This window comes from Mangifera indica, chromosome 9, assembly GCF_011075055.1.
Source record: "Mangifera indica cultivar Alphonso chromosome 9, CATAS_Mindica_2.1, whole genome shotgun sequence".
NCBI classification, from domain to species: Eukaryota; Viridiplantae; Streptophyta; class Magnoliopsida; order Sapindales; family Anacardiaceae; genus Mangifera; species Mangifera indica.
Genome location: NC_058145.1, coordinates 9822847 through 9844886, shown reverse-complemented (window position 1 = coordinate 9844886; position 22040 = coordinate 9822847). Strand labels below are relative to the sequence as shown.

At 31.3% G+C, this 22040-nt stretch overlaps 2 protein-coding genes across 2 annotated transcripts; one reads left to right on the top strand and one right to left on the bottom strand.

The window, feature by feature from the left end:
• The first annotated feature begins 5932 nt into the window (after positions 1-5932).
• LOC123225919 (T-complex protein 1 subunit eta-like) lies at positions 5933-12856 on the top strand. The gene is made up of 13 exons (XM_044650278.1): positions 5933-6092; positions 6187-6573; positions 6680-6883; positions 7747-7916; positions 8023-8158; positions 8595-8711; positions 8842-8961; positions 9049-9147; positions 9241-9330; positions 10853-10940; positions 11171-11259; positions 11372-11446; positions 12518-12856. The coding sequence occupies exons 1-13, from the start codon at positions 6078-6080 to the stop codon at positions 12620-12622; spliced, it is 1695 nt and encodes a 564-aa protein (XP_044506213.1). The 5' UTR covers positions 5933-6077; the 3' UTR covers positions 12623-12856.
• Positions 12857-17252: 4396 nt separating this feature from the next.
• On the bottom strand, positions 17253-18021 carry LOC123225218 (dirigent protein 22-like). The gene has a single exon (XM_044649127.1). It carries the CDS (start codon positions 17976-17978, stop codon positions 17397-17399), a length of 582 nt encoding a protein of 193 aa, XP_044505062.1. The 5' UTR covers positions 17979-18021; the 3' UTR covers positions 17253-17396.
• Positions 18022-22040: the final 4019 nt, after the last annotated feature.

The window sequence follows — 22040 nt, the reverse complement described above, 5'->3', positions numbered from 1 at the left end:
CTCCTCCATTTAATGGAAAATTATTTCATGTTAGGTGTGCATGTCATATTATTAATTTAATCGCTCAAGATGGCTTGAGTTTGGCAAAAAAACATTTAGAAGTAATTAGACATGCCATTGCATATATTTCATCATCCCCATCACGGGTACAAACATATCATCAATTATGTAAATCAATGGGGTTAAGAAGGAAAAAATTAAAAATAGATATTAGCACTAGGTGGAATTCAACATATCTCATGTTGAAAGCATGCGAAGGGTATGAAGTTCCTATAACACGATACTTCAATACCCAACCAATGGATTCGCAAGATCCTATTTTTTTGACAGATCAAGATTGGGAAATAGCTATGACTTTAATGAACTTGTTAGAGCCATTGAAAACAGCCACAGATCATTGCTCAGGTGTGTATTATCCGACAACTTGTTCTATAATATATAATATGGTAGAAATAAGTGATATATTTAAAGAACATAGGTATCGTCACTCTCATAATGCTTTTCAAAATATATGTATGCAAATGGAACAAAAATTTAAAAAATATTGGAGTGAAATTCCTTTACTTTATTCTGCAGCTACTATTTTAGATCCTAGGGCAAAAACTAATGGATTACAAAATTTATTTGATGTTATTAATGAAAATTTATCAATTAATAGCAATGTAAATTCTGTTGAATATGTTCAAGAATTTTTATTTGATATGTATAGTATTTATGAACAAAAATATGGAAAAACTGGACAAAGTTCTGCACCAGAGGTAAGCTCTGGTAGTTCAGGTAAAAAAAAGTCACGCATATGGTCTTTATTGCGCAAAGGTAAACAAACTGTTAGTCAAAGTACAAATTATAGTCAATTTTATAATTATATAAATATTGACCATTATCCTGAAATTATTCAAAGATATAATGCTGAAAAACTAGATGTTTTGGCATGGTGGAAAGACAAGGCAGAAACCTTTCCTGTGCTTGCAGCCATAGCTCGAGATCTACTAACACCTCCGGTGTCAACTGTAGCATCGGAATCCGCTTTTAGTGCAGGGGGATGTGTGCTGGATGATAGACGATCCAATTTACATCCAAATATGGTCGAAGCGATAATGTGCATGAAAGATTGGATCAAAGCTGATTTTAAATTACAGAATCGTGTGACAGAAGATGTCTTTGAAGAATTCAAAGATTTGGATGTAGAAGATGAATAGATAAATATTATATAGTAGATAAATTTTATTTATGTTTTGTAATTTATACAATATGTAAATTAATTTATTTGTATTTTATTAACAATTTATAATATTTTTTATCATGTAACCACGGTATTCCTCCGCCATAAGTGAGGGATTATAAATAAAATATTCGGGGTACTGTCCTCGATTTTAATAATTGAAAAATAATTTGTGTTTAAAAATTTTAATTAAAACTTTTTTTAAAAATATTTAATAAGGCCCGGCCTGACCCGTTTACTGAGGCCCGGCCCGGCCCGTTAGTACATGGGCCGGGCTTTGGGCCTTTATATTTCAAAGGGCCGGCCCGGCCCGAAGGCCCATTACTGTTTGGGCCTCAAGCCCGGCCCGGCCCATTAGCCCAACGGGCCGTGCTGGAGTCGGCCCGGCCCGGCCCGGCACGGCCCATTGACGTCTCTAGGTGGGAATAAGTCTTTTGGCCTATGTATATTTTTTATAACTTGTAATAATTATATTAATAAAACTATACGTACATAAGTTGAATACATAAGTAAGTACACATTTGATGTGTTTTATCATATGATTTAGGGATTTTAAAATTAAAAATAAAATAATAATCAATCACATAATAACATATATAAATATATATCTAAAATAAATACACATAGTTTTGCGGGATATTAATTAAACTAACCACATTTTCTGCTTTCTGTACAATGTAGCCACATTTTTTCCCACTATACAAATATAACTACTTTTTAGTTTGACCTTGCCTTTAAAAGGAAAAGAGTCATCCAATAAAAGTAATAGTGGTCTAAAGTTGTGGTTTACTTTCAACAAGATTTTAACAAAAAAAAAAAAATTGTTAAAAATATTGCATTAAAGACAAAAAGAACAAAGTAAGTTTTAAATCTACACTTTTTAAATGTTATTTACAACTTTTTAGTGTTATTTATTTTGTTAGAAAACATGTTTGTATGATAATTCATGATTGTTTCATAAAAGTTGTTGGTTTAAAGTTAAATTAGATAAAATACTGAATAAATAACTGGAAAAGTTTAATAAATCAAGTAGAAAACAAATGTTTTCTTGATTTATGTTATTTGAGTGTGTCAAATTCTGGGATTTAGGGTTAATCGGATGAGTAGGTTGACTAGACAAGTTTGCATATTAATAGTTAATTTTTATTATATTATTTTGTAGGTTTTATTTTCATTTCAAAATGGCTAAAACTGCATTTATGACTAAGTTTGGAAGGCATTAGGTTACCAGAGATAATGCTATTATGAGTTATGTTAGTGGTGATGAAAGAATGATAATGGTTAATACAAGAACTGATTTCGAAGGATTGATCGAGAAAATATGTTGTCATCTGATGATCAAATGTTCATACAAATGCATACAATGATTTAACGGTGCTTGGAAACCCATATAAGCTTCAAGATGATGATGGTATTGAATTTTTGATGTAGTAGCTAGAAAAAAATATCGACTTATCTTTATGTTACAAAAAGTCAAATTAAAGAAAGAGACAATGTCAATGAATAACAAGTTGAGGAAAAATGATTGTAGAATGATCTGAGATAAAATTGGGTACAACCATAAAGTGTCTTGAAGAATGAAGAATTGGGTAATCATAATGATGATGATAATGAGAATGAAAATTTCGAGGAAAAATTTGATAGGCTTGTGGATGTTAATTAGATGTATGATGTATAAGTCTAGGAGACTGAGTTACATGGGAAAAAAGACATTGAGAGAAGTCCAAGTATTTTTCATAATGTTAGGGGTAAGTCTAACATGGCACATCATAATTAGGTTGACCATGGAACATCCCTGGTAATTATATATGTCCCAAATCTATTTCAATGGGTTTTGTTAACAGCTGTAGATGTTGAGAATAAGATGAATGGTAATGTTGAAAGATAACCCAATACAAGGATCAAATTGATGTAAAAACAAGAAGTATTGTAAGAAATAATTGCAAGATTTATTTGCAAGACTTACTTTAGAACAGAGTTTTCAATACAAAGCTTATCGGTTAACAACGATACGATGGGAAATTAGATGTAGAAACAAGGAGTATTGTAAATGACATGCACGAGCAAAAAAGAAAGATGGAACTGAATTGTGGCAGTTAAGTTATTTGGATGAAATACGCATATGTCTTAGAAATTAAATATTGTCTTATCATAGACAGGTAAGTGCTTGATCATTGGAGAGGATCTTTACATCAATGTTTGTGGTTAACCATATCTATTGACCTAAAGAAATCATCACTTATATGGTAGATAGATATAAGATTGACATATCATACACACAAGTATGACTTGTGAAGACATGGACATTAAATGCATTAAAAGGCTTACCAGAGGATCTTTTCATGCGCTTACCAAAGTACTGTCATAATCTTGTGTTATGCATCCCTGACATAGTCACATATATTGATATAGATGAGAATAATCGATTTAAGTTTTTTTTATCATTGCATTAGGGTGTTCAACACCAGTGTTTCAACAATTTTGTCATTCGATTATTAGCATTGACACTGCACATTTGAAAGAAAGGTACCTTGGAAGACTATTTATTGTTGTTGCAAAAGACAATAATAACTAGATTTATCCATTAACATTTGGTATTGGGGGAAAGGAGGACATGAAGTCATGGACATTGTTCCTCACATACTTACATATGCGTATTAATGACATCCCGAACTTGATGATTATTTCAAATTAACACCCAACAATAATTGCGTTAATATCAAACATCTTACCTAATATTTATCATGATTGTTGCAATCACCACATCAAAGGTAACATATGTGCTCAATGCAAGAAAACACAATCAATTGAAGGAATATTTTGGAGGGCTGCAAAGACATATCATCTCTCTAATTTTGATAATGCTATGAGGTATATTTATCTTGTAAATCCCAATGCATTGACATTGTATATGATAAATGGGTGAGAACTCATTTCAGCATGCTTCGATACAACATTATAACTACCAATATTGCCGAATCATTTAATGTTTTGGCGAGGACCACCATTGGTTGTCAATCACCATCCTCATGGAGTTTATTCGCAGCATAACACAATATAACAATGGTTCTACAATAAAAGAAATTTAGTAGGTGAAATGCGATAGAAGTCTTACAATGTTGATTTGATGGAATGCTCATGCTGTTACAGAAAATTTCAGTCGTTAAGTATTCCTTGTACACATGTCACTGTAGGTGTGCACCACAATAACCTATTTACGAGCAATGTATAATAAAGATGTGAATCCGTTAAATGCATCAAAGTCGTCCACTAAATTTATGAATCAACCTTGGATGACTTTCTTATTATCTTCCCTTATTAGAACATTACGTGCACAATACAAGATGGTTAGCTTCACCTTATCCTCACTGTCATGCCCTAACAACCTGCCTCAATTGTTGCTTTCAAATTAGTATAATTAATTGATGTGATCCTTAGAAAGTATTCTTGCCTTAATTGGGGGACCTTTTGAAATATATACATGTGATGACATATTCATATCATCGCCAAAAACTAGCCCTATCACCAATGCAAACTCCATTGGGCTAAACTGAACATCAACACCGTTTACTTGGAACCATAACTCTCTTCTATAATCCTTGCGGTTTATAAGATGAAACAACATCGAGTACATGAGTATCGAGCTATTTTAATGTTTTCGCATGCTTAGAAAATGTCCAAAACATATTCTTCTGAAAATTTCTCTCTAACTCATATTAAGGTTAGAACAGATCCTCATAACTGCGTTTAGGTTCACTCTGATAGTCACTTGGCCTCAAAATCTGTGTAGTATGAAACCTATATTCACCATCCTATTCGTTAATAGGGAATTTCTGAAACGAACCATAAAAATAACAACTAATTAAAAAAAATTTCAAACACAAATTTAAAAACAATTAAAAAGTTAATAAAAAAATTTAAAAAATATTGGTTGGCCGATCGACCGAGCATTGGACCAACCAATTTTTTTATAAAGACCAACCAATTTTTTTATAAAGAAATATGGTTGACCAACCAAAATTTTTTTTCAAAAATTGGTTGGATGACTAGCTAAACATCCGACTAATCAATTTTTTAAAAATAAATTAGTTGGTTGGGTACTTGGTCAACCAACTAACCACTCTATCAACCTTCATACTGTAAAAGTTGTTAGAAAATTCACCATTTCACCTCACAAATCAACCAAATCATATATCTCAAATATTTTACCAACTCACATATATCATTTATACCAATCAAAATATTATTTCAATATAACAAAATTAAATATAAGAAAACTCAAATCAACCTAACAAAAAAACTAAGCAAATCTATAAATTTTCAAACCAATGCTCATATTATTTGACATATTTTAGGTGTTTAAACTTGAAATTAGAAGAAAATCGATGAAGATGATAAAAACTTGCCAACGGAAAGCATCCAAAGGGATGAAAATGTGGTTGTCGGTGACCGGACAACATCAGTTATGGCAATTTGGCTGATCTATCCATGATGGAGTGACAACAACTTGACTATTTGAAGGTGGTAGTTAGTTTTATGTTTTAACTGAATGAGTTTTTTTTGTCATGATTGGGTGAGTAGAAATCTTAAAAGTATTTTAAATATTTTATATTTTGAATTTTATATATATAAAAAATAAAAAAATAACTATCTATATAAATGATACAAAATATTTTATTTTTTGAATTATATATATAATAAAAAAATAACTACATATATGTCATTTGGACTAAAACAAGAACCAACTGGATGACCTCTATTCATTTAAATTAGAGAAAACCCTAAATCTCTGCTCATCTACTAAATCCTAAAGACTCCATTCGGAACCTCCTCCTCCGCCATAAACGCAACCGCAATGGCAGCCATGCTGGTAAGTAACCAAAACGCTCTCTCTAGTTCATGTTTTTGGTACTAAATTTACCCGTATAGAGTTAACACTGAGTATTGTATTGTGAAATGAGCAGCAGCCGCAGATCATACTGTTGAAGGAAGGGACTGACACGTCTCAAGGGAAGGCGCAGTTAGTGAGCAACATAAACGCGTGTACGGCAGTGGCCGATGTGGTGCGGACGACACTCGGACCTCGAGGAATGGACAAGCTGATTCACGACGATAAGGGAAGTGTAACGATTTCAAATGATGGAGCTACTATAATGAAGCTACTCGACATTGTCCATCCTGCTGCGAAGATTCTCGTCGATATTGCCAAGTCTCAGGATTCCGAGGTTGGTGATGGCACTACTACCGTTGTTCTACTTGCTGCTGAGTTCTTGAAGGAGGCTAAGCCGTTTATTGAAGATGGAGTTCACCCTCAGAATTTGATTAGGAGTTTTCGTACTGCAAGTCATTTGGTATGTTTATGTTATGTTTGTATGTATGCTTTTGAGATTTTAATTGATTCTTAGGGATTTTATTTTATTTTTTAATTTTTAAAATCTTTTATTCGATTTGGTGTAGGCTATTGAGAAGATCAAGGAACTAGCTGTTAGCATAGAGGGAAAAAGTCTAGAAGAGAAGAAGACTTTGCTGGCAAAATGTGCAGCCACGACACTCTCTTCCAAACTTATTGGTGGGGAGAAAGAGTTCTTTGCCTCAATGGTTGTTGATTCTGTTGTTGCTATTGGGAATGAGGATAGGTTGAATCTGATTGGAATTAAGAAGGTATGTCTTCTTCACATTGTTTTGGTTAAGAATCTCAAGTTGTCAATAGCCACTACGTTTCTAGACTTAAGTTTCTAAGTTAGGCCAAGCTGTTTGTTGTATAGTTTATTTTTATCATGGTAAAGGTTCATTTATTCCAATGTTGGGATAAACATAACTTTACAGATTACAGCTTTGCCAACATTAGGTAAGAGCATTGAGGCTAAATTGTTAGTTGCATTGATCATTTTCATTTTCCCTTAATTTGACTTGTTTAGGTTGCTTTCTCTTTGAGGAAAAAGGTTGATGAAATTTTTTGAGTCCACAGGGGCTATTATTCCTTCCTCCCCATAACATAATATATATGCTCCAACTCTTCACCCAGTGTTTAACAGGATATCAATCTAAACTTGGGCTGGCTCTGGGTTCTTGTTTGTACAGGAACTATTCCTTCTCTCTTTAAAAGAACTTCTTGAATTGTGCTTTCATAAAAAAAAAAACATTTATCAGTTTTAATACCTTCTAGACACCATTAGCCTGAGACTCACTTTCAGTCAGCTTTTTAAGTGTGGAGGAATTGCTTTCCACATCCTTCACTCAAGGAAGGTAAAAAAAAGAAAAATTCTCTACTTTAGTTGAGAGTAAACTTTTGCTTTGACAGGATATTTTAACTACTGAAATTGCACTATTTGATCTAATTTTGATATGTAACAATCTTTTAAAGTCAGTGCATTCTTCCTTGTTGTGATTTTATTATTGTGATACATTTTTTTTTTCATTTTTTGTTAGTCTGTTTTCTCTTCATTTCATTATGGTGTAACTTTGATGTTCTCTTGATATATTGGTTTGAAATTAGTGTGAGAGGAATTGGTTTGCTCGTACAGGTTCCAGGTGGTACCATGAGGGACTCCTTCTTAGTAAATGGAGTTGCCTTTAAAAAGACATTTTCATATGCAGGGTTTGAACAGCAACCGAAGAAGTTCTTAAATCCAAAAATACTCTTGCTGAACATAGAGTTGGAACTGAAATCCGAGAAAGAAAATGCTGAAATCAGGTTGGTTTCTTTTATATAATCTCTCATATGTGCAACTCCTGCACAGCCTTTAGCTTCCTTGTTTATTTTATTATCTCTTATTTGTTTCTTGATCAATCTGCTTCAGACTTTCGGATCCAATGCAGTATCAGTCAATTGTTGATGCAGAATGGAATATCATTTATGACAAGCTGGATAAGTGTGTACAGTGTGGAGCGAAAGTTGTCCTGTCACGGCTTGCCATTGGTGATCTAGCCACACAGGTGATTTTGCTGCTTCACTTGGAACTGGAGTACTTTGTAAAAAGGGTTTTTTTTTTTCCCAACAACTGATCCAATATGAGAAAAGCTTTTGCATTCGTACATAATACAGAAGTCGCAAATGTTTTATTGTATATCTTGACTCGGTGAAGCCAAACAATAATTTTGTATAGCTACAAGTTTTAACATCATGACTTCATACAAGAGCTCATAAAATTTGCTTGTGTTAGTTCACTTAAGAATATAATATAACATGTTTTTATGGTTTACTCTTTTATGTTTTCTGTTTATTTTTTCTGCTACAGTACACTATTATTTTTATCTTTTTCAAGTGTTGGGTTTTTCTTTATAGAATATAAAGCATGGAATTTCTTGAAGCAATCTCTTTAAATTGTTAAATTATGTTGGCAATTTAATCAAAACATTCTTTTTGTTTCAGTATTTTGCTGACCGAGATATTTTCTGTGCTGGTCGTGTTGCTGAAGAAGATCTGCAACGGGTTGCTGCTGCAACTGGTGGAACTGTGCAAACATCTGTGAACAATGTTATTGATGAAGTAAGACACCATTACTTAAATTAAAAGATTTATACATTCCCTTAGATAATGCTTGCACAAGCATCCCATATGTTACAAAGAATATTTCTACTTATCTAAATTTTAATTTGGGGACCTTTTTGGCTGTTAGGTTCTTGGAACTTGTGAAGTTTTTGAGGAGAAGCAAGTTGGAAATGAGAGGTTTAATATATTCAGCGGATGCCCTTCGGGGAGGACAGCCACTATAGTTCTTCGTGGTGGAGCTGATCAGGTCTGTTGCTTTTGAAACAACAACGAATTAATATTTATAATCAATGATTATTGATACCTTGGATTTTCTTTGCTCTTCTGTCTCCAGTTCATTGAGGAAGCTGAGCGGAGTTTACATGATGCAATCATGATTGTTAGAAGGGCTTTGAAGAATTCCACTGTAGTTGCTGGTGGTGGTGCTGTAGATGTATGATCGAGAATATCTAATGAAGCATGCTATAGTCTAATTTCTAATGGTAATTCAGCCTTGCTTATGAGTTCTCTTTTTTTTCGGTGGCAGATGGAGATAAGCCGATATTTGAGGCAGCATGCACGGACAATTGCTGGAAAGTCGCAGCTCTTTATCAACTCTTATGCAAAAGCTCTTGAGGTAGGTGGTATTGGGGTTCTATGGTTTAGAATTCATGAAAATGGTTTACCAGGATGTTGTTGAAGCTATCTACTTCTTTTGGGGTCAAACTGATAGCTTGGGGAACACTACTGGTGTTAGTGAAGTAAAGTGGTCATTCATCTCCATAACTTCTTTAATTACTGGAATTGAAGGTGGAAATAAAATTGCTTATATAATTTTTTGATAAAACATTAATCACAGCTATTTATCATGACTTTTTTTAAATATAAAGTACAAACTAGCTTAGCAACATTCTGGATGAGGTCATAAGTTATAGTGGTTTCTCTTATCTTTGGTATTACTATTAAGCATCTAGCAACTTTGATTAATAAAATTGTGTTCCATGATGTTCAAGTTTCAGATTTGTGGGAAGTTTCACAGAAATCTGTCTTACAGCACCTAAAAAATGAGACTTTGATTAGGATTATTGTTTTAAAATGTTTGTTCACTCTTTCTTTCAGTTCTGTCAGGATTACTTTAAGCTTTTTATGCTAAGGGAATATCTGTGTGTTTAAATGAGTTGAAGCAATGCTCGACTTTTTTTGGTCCTTCACAGTGGACCTCCATTCTTCTAGGAGGTGTTTTATGGCAAACCATCCCTGAAAAATTGAATCAAGAAAAAAGAATAAAAGCTTTACAATGGATTTGGGTATTTGAATCATCGTTAGTAACTGTACATTATGTTTGGTTATGATGCTCTTCTTACCAGAGATTCATACGTTCTTTACAAAAGTATCTGTGGACATAGTTAAATAAGAATACAGATTTAAATGTTTAGTTTAACATAGAGCTTATTTCTGAATTTGGTGCAAATGCGAGGGCAGAGATTTTTTAGTATCAAAAAATAAATAAAGTAATTAATTAAGGTCTCAGGCAACTCCTTCAATCTCAAAAGTAAGGCAAAAATGGATTTTTTACTTCTAATATATCTGTTCTTAATGTGCTCAGTGGTTTTTCATAGCGAAAGTGACTGTGGGAGATGGTGCGTGCGAAAGTGAGGCTTTACATATACAATAATACACATTTCCAGTTTTGATGGGCTACTTTTGTAGGAGTGGATATTTATCTACTTCCTAAGTATTTTTTCACTGATATCCATTTCTACTTTCGCTGTCAAGCATTTACACACGTTCTCACACACAAATTATATTCTCTCATTTTGCTTGATAATCTCCCCAATAACACGATAGTTACTTTGCATGTTTTGGCTTGAACATCCAATAGTCTATATGCCTATTTTATTATTTACAATGATCTTGCTTTATTAGAAGGTAAGGATTATGGCGTACATGCCTCTATCAGTTTCTAATCCTCTTAATATGGGTCAGTATTATAATTAATAATCTTTGCCTTGGAAATTCTGAAGGCAACACATCATAGAAACTCAGAATATGAACTTTTTTATGCTTTTTTCGAATATAATGATCTACTGCTGTTTTTCTCAAAGAGTATATGCATTTGATAAGATAATTTCTCTGAGATATTCTTCTTCATGTTGCAGGGGATCCCACGGCAACTGTGTGACAATGCTGGATTTGATGCAACCGATGTGCTGAATAAATTAAGACAGAAACATGCACTTCCATCTGGTTAGTCTTTTGTAGTAATTCATTCTAGTATTTCCAGTTTTGTATTTTTAAGTCATCACAATCTCTCCAATGAATTGGTTTCTCTGTATACGCACATCCATACTGTGGATACATTGCCTTCTACCCCTTACCAGGGTTCATGTTTGATTGTTGATGATGGTTGATTGTTTTGGTGGATTTATATATGGCTCAAAATACTTGGTAAATTTTTTCAACTTGGTTTTAATCAGGCGAGGGGGCTCCTTACGGAGTGGATATCAACACTGGCGGAATTGCAGATTCATTTGCTAACTTTGTTTGGGAACCAGCCGTTGTAAAGGTACCTGTCTTCAAAATTTTCTTCAATACTAATTAACAAGGACTGTCATATTTCCTTGCTTAAGTTATCTGCACCCTTGATCCCTGTGGTGTTTGCTTTTCCTTTGCTGCAGATTAATGCTATAAATGCTGCTACTGAAGCTGCATGCCTTATCTTGAGTGTCGATGAGACAGTAAAAAACCCTAAGGTATTGTAACTGATTTTGATATTGAAAGTGTTTTATATAGCAAATGTTGACTTACATAGCTCCATGGTGCTTCATCCATACCTTTGGAATGATCTATTAGCTTCCCTATGTTGATCTATTTGTTAGAGGCTGGAATTTACTGTTCTGTTCAGAAGTCAGCTTATCCCATCTGCTTTATATGATATAAGTCTATATGAGGTCGTGGTTTTTGTTTTTGTTTTTCAATCATGGTTCCACGTCAGGGCTGTCTGCAATATTGGGCTGCTGTGCTTTTCCTTGGACATTGACTTATTTGACCATACATTGGAGGGGCAATAAAATTTAGCCACTTTTTATAACCTTGTTCATTTGTTGATCACTCATGTTTAATGATCACAATACCCTCTTAAATCTAATAAACACTAACAGACTTTTTCAGTTCCTCCATTCTAACCACACTAACTCAAACTTGGGCTTTGGTCAATGGTTCTGGTTATTCGGACTGAGGTCATTAATCCACTTTATCAAGAACACATTATTATTACTAAAAAACAAACTCATTTAATCTTAGTACACATTTAGATTTTTTTGTTTGTCTTTTCACTCTATGAATTCTACTAGAATAATCTCTTATTTTTTAAAATTGCCAAAAGCTGAACAGTTTGGTACTAGGGTATCTGTCGGTGATACTTGAGAACTATCACATTGATACTCCATTATTCTAGTGCACTGACACGATAGCATATAATGATACTCTAGCGTTATAGCCTAATGCTCGTAAGTCTGGTAACTAGTTTTCTATATAGCTAGTTGCCAGTATTCATTTATATGTATTAATAGATAGGCATTGTTAATTGTAATTATATCTACTGATATATATTATTGCAGCATGTGCACCAAGCACTTGGAACAGTTTGCTTTAGTTATTGCATGTGCCCTAACTATTTTTTTTTATTTTTGTTACTTTTATATCTATGAATCTCAACTGATATGTCAGGATTAGTGGGGGCTGAAGCGTGGACATACCTGGGAAGTTTGCATTGTTGATGTTTAGCTTTTTATTGTTTTAATCTTTGCTTTTAAATGGTGCAGTCTGAGAGTGCTCAGGGAGAAGCAGCTGCAAGTGCCATGGGTGGCAGAGGGCGTGGTGGAGCTGCATTCTGTGGTGGCCGGGGCCGTGGTATGCGCAGGCGATAAGCTCACATTGAGTTTTTGAAGATCTATTTTTTGGTTGAGTTTATTAGAGTTCTTTTTGTACCGTCTGCTAGGAAAAATTTCACTATGTGGGGGACAATTAAATTTAACTGGTGGCGTGTGTTGAGCTATGAGTCTCATGCTGCTTGCTTGGTTTTGCTGTGCTTTATAGCTGAAGCAATTATGTATTCTGCATTTACGCGAAGGAAATTGAGACAAAATTTGGTTTTGTGGGAAGATTTTTATGGCATTTGGGAATTTATTTTTCAATATAATTTGACAAGTATGAATTCAATGGTTGATATTAAACATAAAATAGAAAAGATAACAGTGTAACAATTTAGATAACAATGAAATTCGGATACGATATGAGATAATCTATTGGTGAAGGGTCTTCCATGCATATTCGTCCATGCCTAGGATGAATATTGAATGGCTTTGTTAAAGAGAGCCAGTGGGGTATTGTTGGCAAAAATCCTCTGATGATAAAATTAGTTTAAGTGTATTTCTCTAGTCTCAAGTATTGCCCTTAATTGATGACTGACAAAACGTTTAACGATCACTTCTAATATATAATTTAAGTAGACAGCTTAACAGACTCACCTCTCATTTTATATATATATGTGTGTGTGTGTGCGCGTGTGTGAATGATAAGATCTAAAGAAGACTTGATACTTTTAATAATATAAAGTAGATCCTATATAATAAGGAAATCTCTTGATAATATTTTAGTAAGTAAGTTACAAGAGTAAAACGAAATGATTGTATGTATGTATCCTTTGTTTTCTTTTGTAATAAAGTTTCCTACTGGTAATTAAAGCTTAATCCCTTCGCTAGTTTCCAAGTAGGCTTAACCAGCCGTCTCCAACCCAAACTTTAGTGACTTCGTCTTTTAAATGTATTCATTTAATGCGGTCATGGTACGCATAAGAAAATCTCGCCCTTTTTCATTTGCCAGTTATTTATCTAGGCTTAGCAACTTGATGATCGCTCCAGTAAGAAATGCTGACCGGTCTCTAGTGGTCTGCTAGCTTCCAAACCAATGTTTTCGAAACCAACCACACCAGGCATTGGCTTGTTAGAAAGGATGGTCGGATCTAACTAATGGTTAAATTATTTGACTTGTGATTAAATCTAATTAACTATTTAAAAAAAATTTAAAACAAATTTGTATAATTTATCATTAAATATATAATTTAAATTATTTTAAAATTAAAATAAATTTAGTTTGATTATATATAGTTTAAAATAGATAAATGAGATCTTGGGTTTAAGTCTTAATAATAAACTTTGAGAAAAATGATTTTCTTTTTTGATGATTGAATCAAACCCAATTTTTTACCTATTGTAACCATTTGAGCAGCTCAATTTAGTTTTATTTAATTCTAAAAACGATTTCAAGTAAACCTTTTTTACTGATAGGTCATGAATCAATCAGTCAAACCAATTGATCCAATCTAATTTTTAAAACTATGATCCCAACAACATCTCATCAAAAGCATGTAGATAACTCACACAATCTAGATGTCTATTGTTGTGCCATATGAATGTGAAAAAAGATTTGAGCTATTTGATTTTGAGCACTGGTCCACCACTACATAAGGTACCTAAACTTTTGAAATAGGCCATTGAGCATTATCATCACCATTCTGATCCTCCTTGTTATAGATAATAAGATTACCAATATGTTTAGTTTCAAGTCTTGCTCTTTTAAAACAATCAACTTAGACACTCATGAGTGATTTACTTCAAAAGAAATACTTTGTTTAAATTCCTATGTTGATTCATTTAAAAGGTGGAAACTATTTGGTCTCATACTAAAAATATTTTCAAAATAGTTCAAAAATCATTCAATTATTTTAAATCAAATTTCAAATGTTCATCAAAAGAATTTCATTCTTCTCCAACGCTTTATTTCTCATCTAGATTCTATTTATCATGGATTTTTGCATGAGAATATGAAATCATCGAATCAACCACCCAAATCCCTTATTTAGCCAGAAAATTCAAAGTTAAATGGTATGACAAATATAACCATACCCATGCTACAAAAGAAAATGTCCAAACGTATATACCCAGTATCCCACAACTTACAAATGCAATTACCTTTGAAATTGTCATATTCCTCCAAAGCAAATCAATGATTTCATCATCTCTTGTTGGGGCAAAATCCAAAAAGGAGTTAAAAGTTTTAACTAAGAAATTTCTTGTCTCAGTTATAAGATGACGAGGACAATTAAATTTCATGCAATTAAGATTCCTTGCAAAAGCTGAAGACTCTTTGTAAAGTTGAAGACAAAACTCTCTGTAGTTCAATAATGCTTCGTAAGAACCCGGATTATCCATAAAAGATGAAGATTTTCTGAAAAAGATGCTTTTAAAATTCAATGAAGTGATAATTGTATGTTTGATCTTTACAAGTAATGATTGTAATGGCTTAAGCATCGTAATATAAATTGACCTAAGTCTCTTAGGAGAACAAACTATGCTTTCACTTGAATAAAATCTCTTAAAAATTCTCTCCTCTCCCATTTCTTTAAAGATCTTCGAAAAGCACGTGGAAAAGTGTTCAAATATCATTTATATTTCAATGCTTCAATTGATTTCAATATTTCATGTTTTAAATCAGTGCATTAATTTGTATTTATACCCATTTTAGTTATATAAATATATATACATTTTAATCTATATTATAATATAATTAGATATTATTTTATTTTTAATTAAAAATCATTTAATTGTATAATAATATATATAAATATATATATATATATATATATATATATATATATTAAAAATAAATACATATAATTTTATTGTATATATAATTATATATATAATGAAACTAATATTAATTACTTTAAAATTATAATTAAGAGTAGTAATTAGCATCTATAACATGACAAAACTCCTGTTTGATCAAACATACAAAAACAACACTCAAAAAGTAAATAGCTAGTGACAAACAATTCGAACAGTGATCAGATGCGCCACCTATTCGTCGATGGACTTGGAATTCTAGTAAAATCCCATCTCTTGGAGAAGGCAAGAACAACTTTATTTAGTAAATTAACTTCTCAATGAATACAAGATTATCCTTTTATTTTATTTTATATCTATAGAGAATCTCTATTATCTTCTTTTAAATTAAAATTATATACTTATTTTATTTTTTTATGTAATTAATATAAAAATAAATCTCAAGATTCATACGTATAATAAGAATGTTTTGATTTTATATTTATAGACAACTTTATCTCATATCATATAAAATATAAAAAATTAAATGGAAATAGAGAAAAGAGAACAACTATGTTTGTATTACACTACGATATTTTGTCAAAAATTCTCTTAAAATTATAAGAGTAATGTTATGAGTATATATTTTTATATATAATTTTTATGAGTAATATTATGTGTATTTATTTTTGGTACACAATTTATGTATACAGTGATATGTCATCATGTAATTAGGTGATTTTAAAATATGTGTCATCATATAATAAAGAAACATCAAATCATATGATAATACTTCATCTGTATACACAAATTGTGTATAAAAAGTAGATATATATAGTTTTATTGAATTTTTATATATAAATAATATATTATTACATAATTAAATATTATTTTATTTTTAATTTAAATTTAATTAATTATATAATAATATATTATCTATATAAATTATGAATAAATAAGCTAAGTAAGTTAGTTGTCATTGTTATTTCATGCATTTAACAAGGTGTACAACAATTCAGTTCAACATAGTCTTATCAATCACTTAATTGATAGACTTTTGGTGACTTGGAACTTGAAAAATGTCTTGGCATATAAAATATAAGAAATTAAACAGTGATAGAAAAAAGAAAACGATTATATTTGTATTATATTATTGATACTTTATCAAAAATTCTCATAAAATTATAAGAATAATATTATATATATATATTTTATACATAATTTATATATATAAATAATATATTATTATATAATTAAATATTATTTTATTTTTAATATAAAATTAATTAATGCATAATAATATAAATAAGCTCAGTAAGTTTAGTTGTCATTGTTATTTGATGCATTTAACAAGGTGTACAACAATTCACATCAACATAGTCTTATCAATCACTTAATTGATAGACTTTTGGTAAAGTGGACTTGAAAAATGTCTTGGCAATTAATTGTCGTGGTTGTCGGTGGCATTCTAGAATTGGTGATTTGGGACTTGGAAAACACGATCTATTATTAATTTTTATCTAAATTTTTCTGATTATTGAAATTTAATTAATGTATAAATGAAGCATCATATAAAAAAATAATTATGTAAAAATTAATAAGAATATTTATTATTAGTATATAAATTAATATTTATTATAAATATATATAATTTTATTATAATAATTACATATTTAAATATTAATAATTATATATTGTTATTTTTTTAATCAAAATAAACCCAACTAATTGCAATAAATGAGAGCTAACCCATATATCGAAGTTGAAACATAGATGATGTAGATTTCTCGCAAAAATTAGTGGATCTAAAAATTTGATTTCTTGATTTTTAAAATATATTTAAAATTAAATTGGATTGAATTCAATTATTTTAAAAGCATTAATTAATATTCCATAAGACAAATAAAATTATTTTTATTAAAAGGGCTACTTAAATAGCTTATCTTATAAATATCAATAAAAAGGAACCTAAACCATAATACAAAATTAATTTAAGCAATTGAAGCTAAGTGCTAGCTTCAATCAATTATGTTATTAATCAATAATGTAACACATAAATATTGTACTCAACCACTGCATCTCCGGTGGCCAAATCAAGTTTGTGAGTGCTAGCATGAACATAGCCTCTAGCATATCGGAAAAGTCCACTGCCTCCAATCACCGGCATCTCTCGGAGATCGGAAAACACCTTGTTCCTCCCTAGAATTGTGATAGTGCTACCGTTATATTTTCCTTGCGTAAAAGCAAAATTCATAATCATCAATAAGCCGACTTCTTCTTGTGCAGCTGATGCATACATCCCTTGAGCCTTCCCCACCAATTTGGAGCTCAATTCTGGCCCTTCTGTTAAGGGATCATCGATCATGCTTATTGCGCCGAAAAGGGTTGAAGAATTCATCGGTGATGAAACCACTTTCATGGCGCTAGGATTCTTGCCGCTGTAGATGTCGTGCCAGAAGAGGCGAAAATGACTCAGCTTCTCTTTCTTAAGGCCGTAGAGCTTTCTGTCAAGGGTTCTTGCATATTCAAAACTCTCCCCTGAGACCAAGGTGATTGCAAAAAATGAAAGAAGGAAGAAGATGGCGATTTGGGAAGATGAAATTGGAAAATTATGACCCATGGCGACTCCCAAGTTGTGGCATTTTTCTACACAGACTAATTAGGAATATTTATAAAGAGGAAAGCATGCAAATAATATAAATATTAAAAAATATATTTATATAGTTTTATGACACGTGGCATTTCTATATGGTGGGTGAGTAGTTGTAGTGATATTTAGTATATAAATAATGAATATTGTTTTATTGGAGAAGGGAACCTTGTTGATTTTTTCCGCAGAGGTTTTGACAAAATGAGAGGGAGACTCCTAAGTCAAAAAATTAGGCAAGAATTTTGTCTGGTTTAAGTTTTTTAGAACTCTATTTAGAAATTGAAGTTTTGCCTCAAAATGTATTCATTTTTGAATTATTGTTTCTTCTTGACAATGTAGGTAAATATTATATTTGGTTTTTCTATGTCAAATTGAATTTTTGCAATCAGATAGGAGGCCGTGGATTCCTTCACAATAAGATATAAATTTTTTTTAAATAGTTAACGTAGTATCTACGTATACTTCTTGTTGGATAATAAGAATTTCATCCATGAGGTTTAAGTTATATACCTTCGATTCTTTTGGCCCTAATATTTGTTTTAAGTAACAATTTCATCCATGAGGTTTGCTCATGACAAAGACAACAAAACATTATTTATAGTAGAGCTGAGTGGGTGGGGACAATTTGCTAAAAAAAAGTGAACGGGGACTAAAATAAATCAAAATAGGTTCATACTCGAAACCTATCCTATAAATTTTAGTCTATTATCGATTCCTTATACACTGTTTATCTCTCTAGAAAAATTAAAAACTCGATAGACTTTTCAACAAAATACTAATTAGCTTTTGCTATATTGTTAAGCTTTTGGGAAGGTGCTCAATATGTTGGTGATGAAAAACAGCAATTAGATGTGTTGCAATTAACCATGAAATTAGGACCCGCTCATGTGATTTTTAGGTTCATGATACTTAGTTAATGGGTTTCCTTGCAATAGATTTTTTTGGCAAGTTTTTACTTGAAATAGTTAATTGTTCTTCTGATTGATTTTTTTTCTTAATGATCGATATAGTTTGATATCAGTCCAACATAATTTTTAAAAAAAAATTACTAGAACGTTGGTGATTATTATATTGAGAGACATATGAAAGTTGATAGAAAATTTATCACTTTCAAATATAAGAATAAATATCTCTATTAGACTTTTTAGTTTCTCATTACTATGGTGATAATAACACAAGCACTCGGATTCAATGTATTTCTTCATTACATATTAATCCTTAAGTATCTTAATATATGTCTTTTGAAAATGAAAACTTTTAATTACATATTAATCCATTGATTTTTTTTTTTAAGTTTAAAATTTTTTTCAATATTTCTTGAAATGTTTATTTTAATATGTTTAATAATAATAGAATCTATTTTAATTTTAGGACATATTTATATTGGTCTTGGTGGCCTAATTTTGTAATTTATTGAACAAATGTGCAAAATTCCAATTAGAGTGTGAACTAATTTATTGGATTTGGTGTCCAAATTCATTAATTTGAGACCCTTATCACTATTAAAATCCAACCAATCAAATTCATTAATACAAGAACCTTATCACTATTAAAATCCAACCAATCAAATTCATTAATACAAGAACCTTATCACTATTAAATCCAACTAATCAAATTCATTGGACCGGAGGGTCGTTAGAGACTTGTCCACTCTAGCAAAGGTTTTTTTTTAATAATTTCTTATTTTAAGGAAGTTAAAATAACTCTATTGGTTGTCGTTTCTTTATATTTTCTGAAAAAAATAATAAATACCTTAGCTATGTTGGTGGCTTGAATCTGACCGATTAGAAAAGAATGGCATGCCAAATTTTGTAAACTAACATTTTTTACTTAGATTCATTTGCTGTAATTTTGTTGATGTATTATAAATTTTGGTTTTTGGTATTGGTGTATGAATAGATCCATACAAAAAGAGATTTTTATTGTGTTAATGAGATAGTTTGGGTGTATGACAATTAATTTTAATGATATCTTGAATATCGCCTATTAGGTGATATTGTCCAGGAGACAATCCTATCCTTTTATTTTTATTTTTTCAACTTCTTTTATCTATTTATATTATTTATTTATTATTTTCAATTATTCAACTTCAATTTTCTTTTAGTAATGTTGATCAAAAAAATAAAAATGAAAAATAAATAAGAAAACAATTATTCAATTTCAATTTTTTTAGTAGTGTTGAAAAAAATAAAAATAAAAATAAAATTAAAAAATAAACAAGAAAACAATTATTCAATTTCGATTTTTTTAGTAGTGTTGATTAAAAATAAAAATAAAAATAAAAAGAGAGGTTGCTAGTTGGTGTAGGTTTGTGGTATTTGTTTTTCTTTCATTTGTTTGTATTGTAGGAACACTGAATCAATATCTAAGAGGGAACATACAAGTTTCATAAAACATATAAATTTATTGCGCAAATGATTGTTCGAATGAAGATGGATGTTCTAGACTAGAAATTGACAATGACACAACGAGAGATATTTTAGACTACCTGTTTTGGCTGATTTTTTTGTTTGGGGGAGACTTGCTTTAGTGTCGTTTTGATGCATGTTGTACTTTTCTGTTTAATTAACCGGAGGCAACATGATAGAGAACTATGGTTCCAAATAAACGGTGTGAAAGTACATTTCAAGCTAATAGAGTGTGCACTTGTGACTAGTCTTTTATTTAGAGATGACATAAATGTTTCGCACTATGTGAATTGCTCAGAAACTCCTATATTAAAGTGACAATACTTCCAAGGGCTCCAATACTCAGGTAAGAGTATAAAAGACTCCTCAAGAGATCCTCGTAATGCATTTATAGCATACATCTTTGCACGCTATGCTTGTGTAAAAGAAATGTTTATTTTATACCTATCTGTCATGTCGAAGATAATTTCCTTTGGTAGGTAAGTACGATCAACAACAAACATTGATTTAAGGATAATTCCTAATGATCTAGCACCTTTCTGTCTATGATGTGACAATATTTGATCTCTTGGATAACTGTGTGCATTATCCATGCAACGTAACACTTAGTAGTCTCTATCCTCTTTCCTTCTGGCTCATGCCTGTCATTTGCATTGACGATCTACACATCTCATTTGATAACATTTCATATCAGAGTAAACAACTTTCCATTGGAAGCTTGTCTCTAAAATGTATCTCTCAAACAAAGTTGTTAATTCAACTTTTGAATCATAAAAACTCATTGTAATACCCTCAGATATATTCTAGGGGTAATTATGTCTTTTGACTCTGTTTGGAGATATTTCTAATTGTGTGTGTGTGTTTTAGTTTATATAGATATATATATTTATAAAAAAAAAAAAAAGTCAATATATATGTGCCAAAAGTCAATAAAAGAAGGAAGGAAGAGAGAAAGAAACTTTACCTTTGCTTCTTTGATCATTTTTCCAGCAGCTTCTCGTCTCCTAGAGAGGAAGGCAGTGTTCTTCATTTCTTTGTTGTATTTTAAGAACAGTGAGTGATTTTGAAGGGATTTTAGAAGATAAATAAGGAAAGAAAAAGAAAAGGAAGCACTTGGAAGCTTTGGTAACCAAATATCTCCTTCTTTTCCCTTTTATCTATGTTTATATGCATGTTATGTGAATATGTTAGTGTGTTTTGGTATTGATTTAAAGTGGTCTTGGTGATAAAGGAAGCAAAACAAAGAGAAAGAAGTCAATTTGCAAAGATTTGGCTTGAAACAAGGTAAGAGGAATCATTATTGATATGTTGCATGTTTTAAGCTTTTGATTCCTCGGATCTATGTTATAAATGGTGATTTTGAAGTTGAGGATTGTTGTTTTGCCATCTGGGATGTCTATGTGTGTGATTTGGTTTAAGGCAGAAAGTTGCATGATATTTACAGTTTTTGCCACTGAGTTCGTCCCATGTTTTGGCTGCCTTATCTATTGAATTATGAGTTCTATTATAGCTCGTTGAAAAGATCTTTGAATCCTCTTTTCAACGATATATAGCTTGTATGAATTAGAAACCGTTTGGGATGTTAAATTGTATGAAAAGAAGGCTGCCCTGCTAAATGACTGTT

What these genes read in the sequence shown, in the direction of transcription:
- LOC123225218 (XM_044649127.1), bottom strand. Translation starts at nt 17,978, where the DNA reads ATGGGTCATAATTTTCCAATTTCATCTTCCCAAATCGCCATCTTCTTC.
- LOC123225919 (XM_044650278.1), top strand. An exon ending in ATCTGATTGGAATTAAGAAG is followed by an intron (nt 6,884 to 7,746) that starts GTATGTCTTCTT and finishes TTGCTCGTACAG; the next exon opens with GTTCCAGGTGGTACCATGAG. An exon ending in TTGGTGATCTAGCCACACAG is followed by an intron (nt 8,159 to 8,594) that starts GTGATTTTGCTG and finishes TTTTTGTTTCAG; the next exon opens with TATTTTGCTGACCGAGATAT.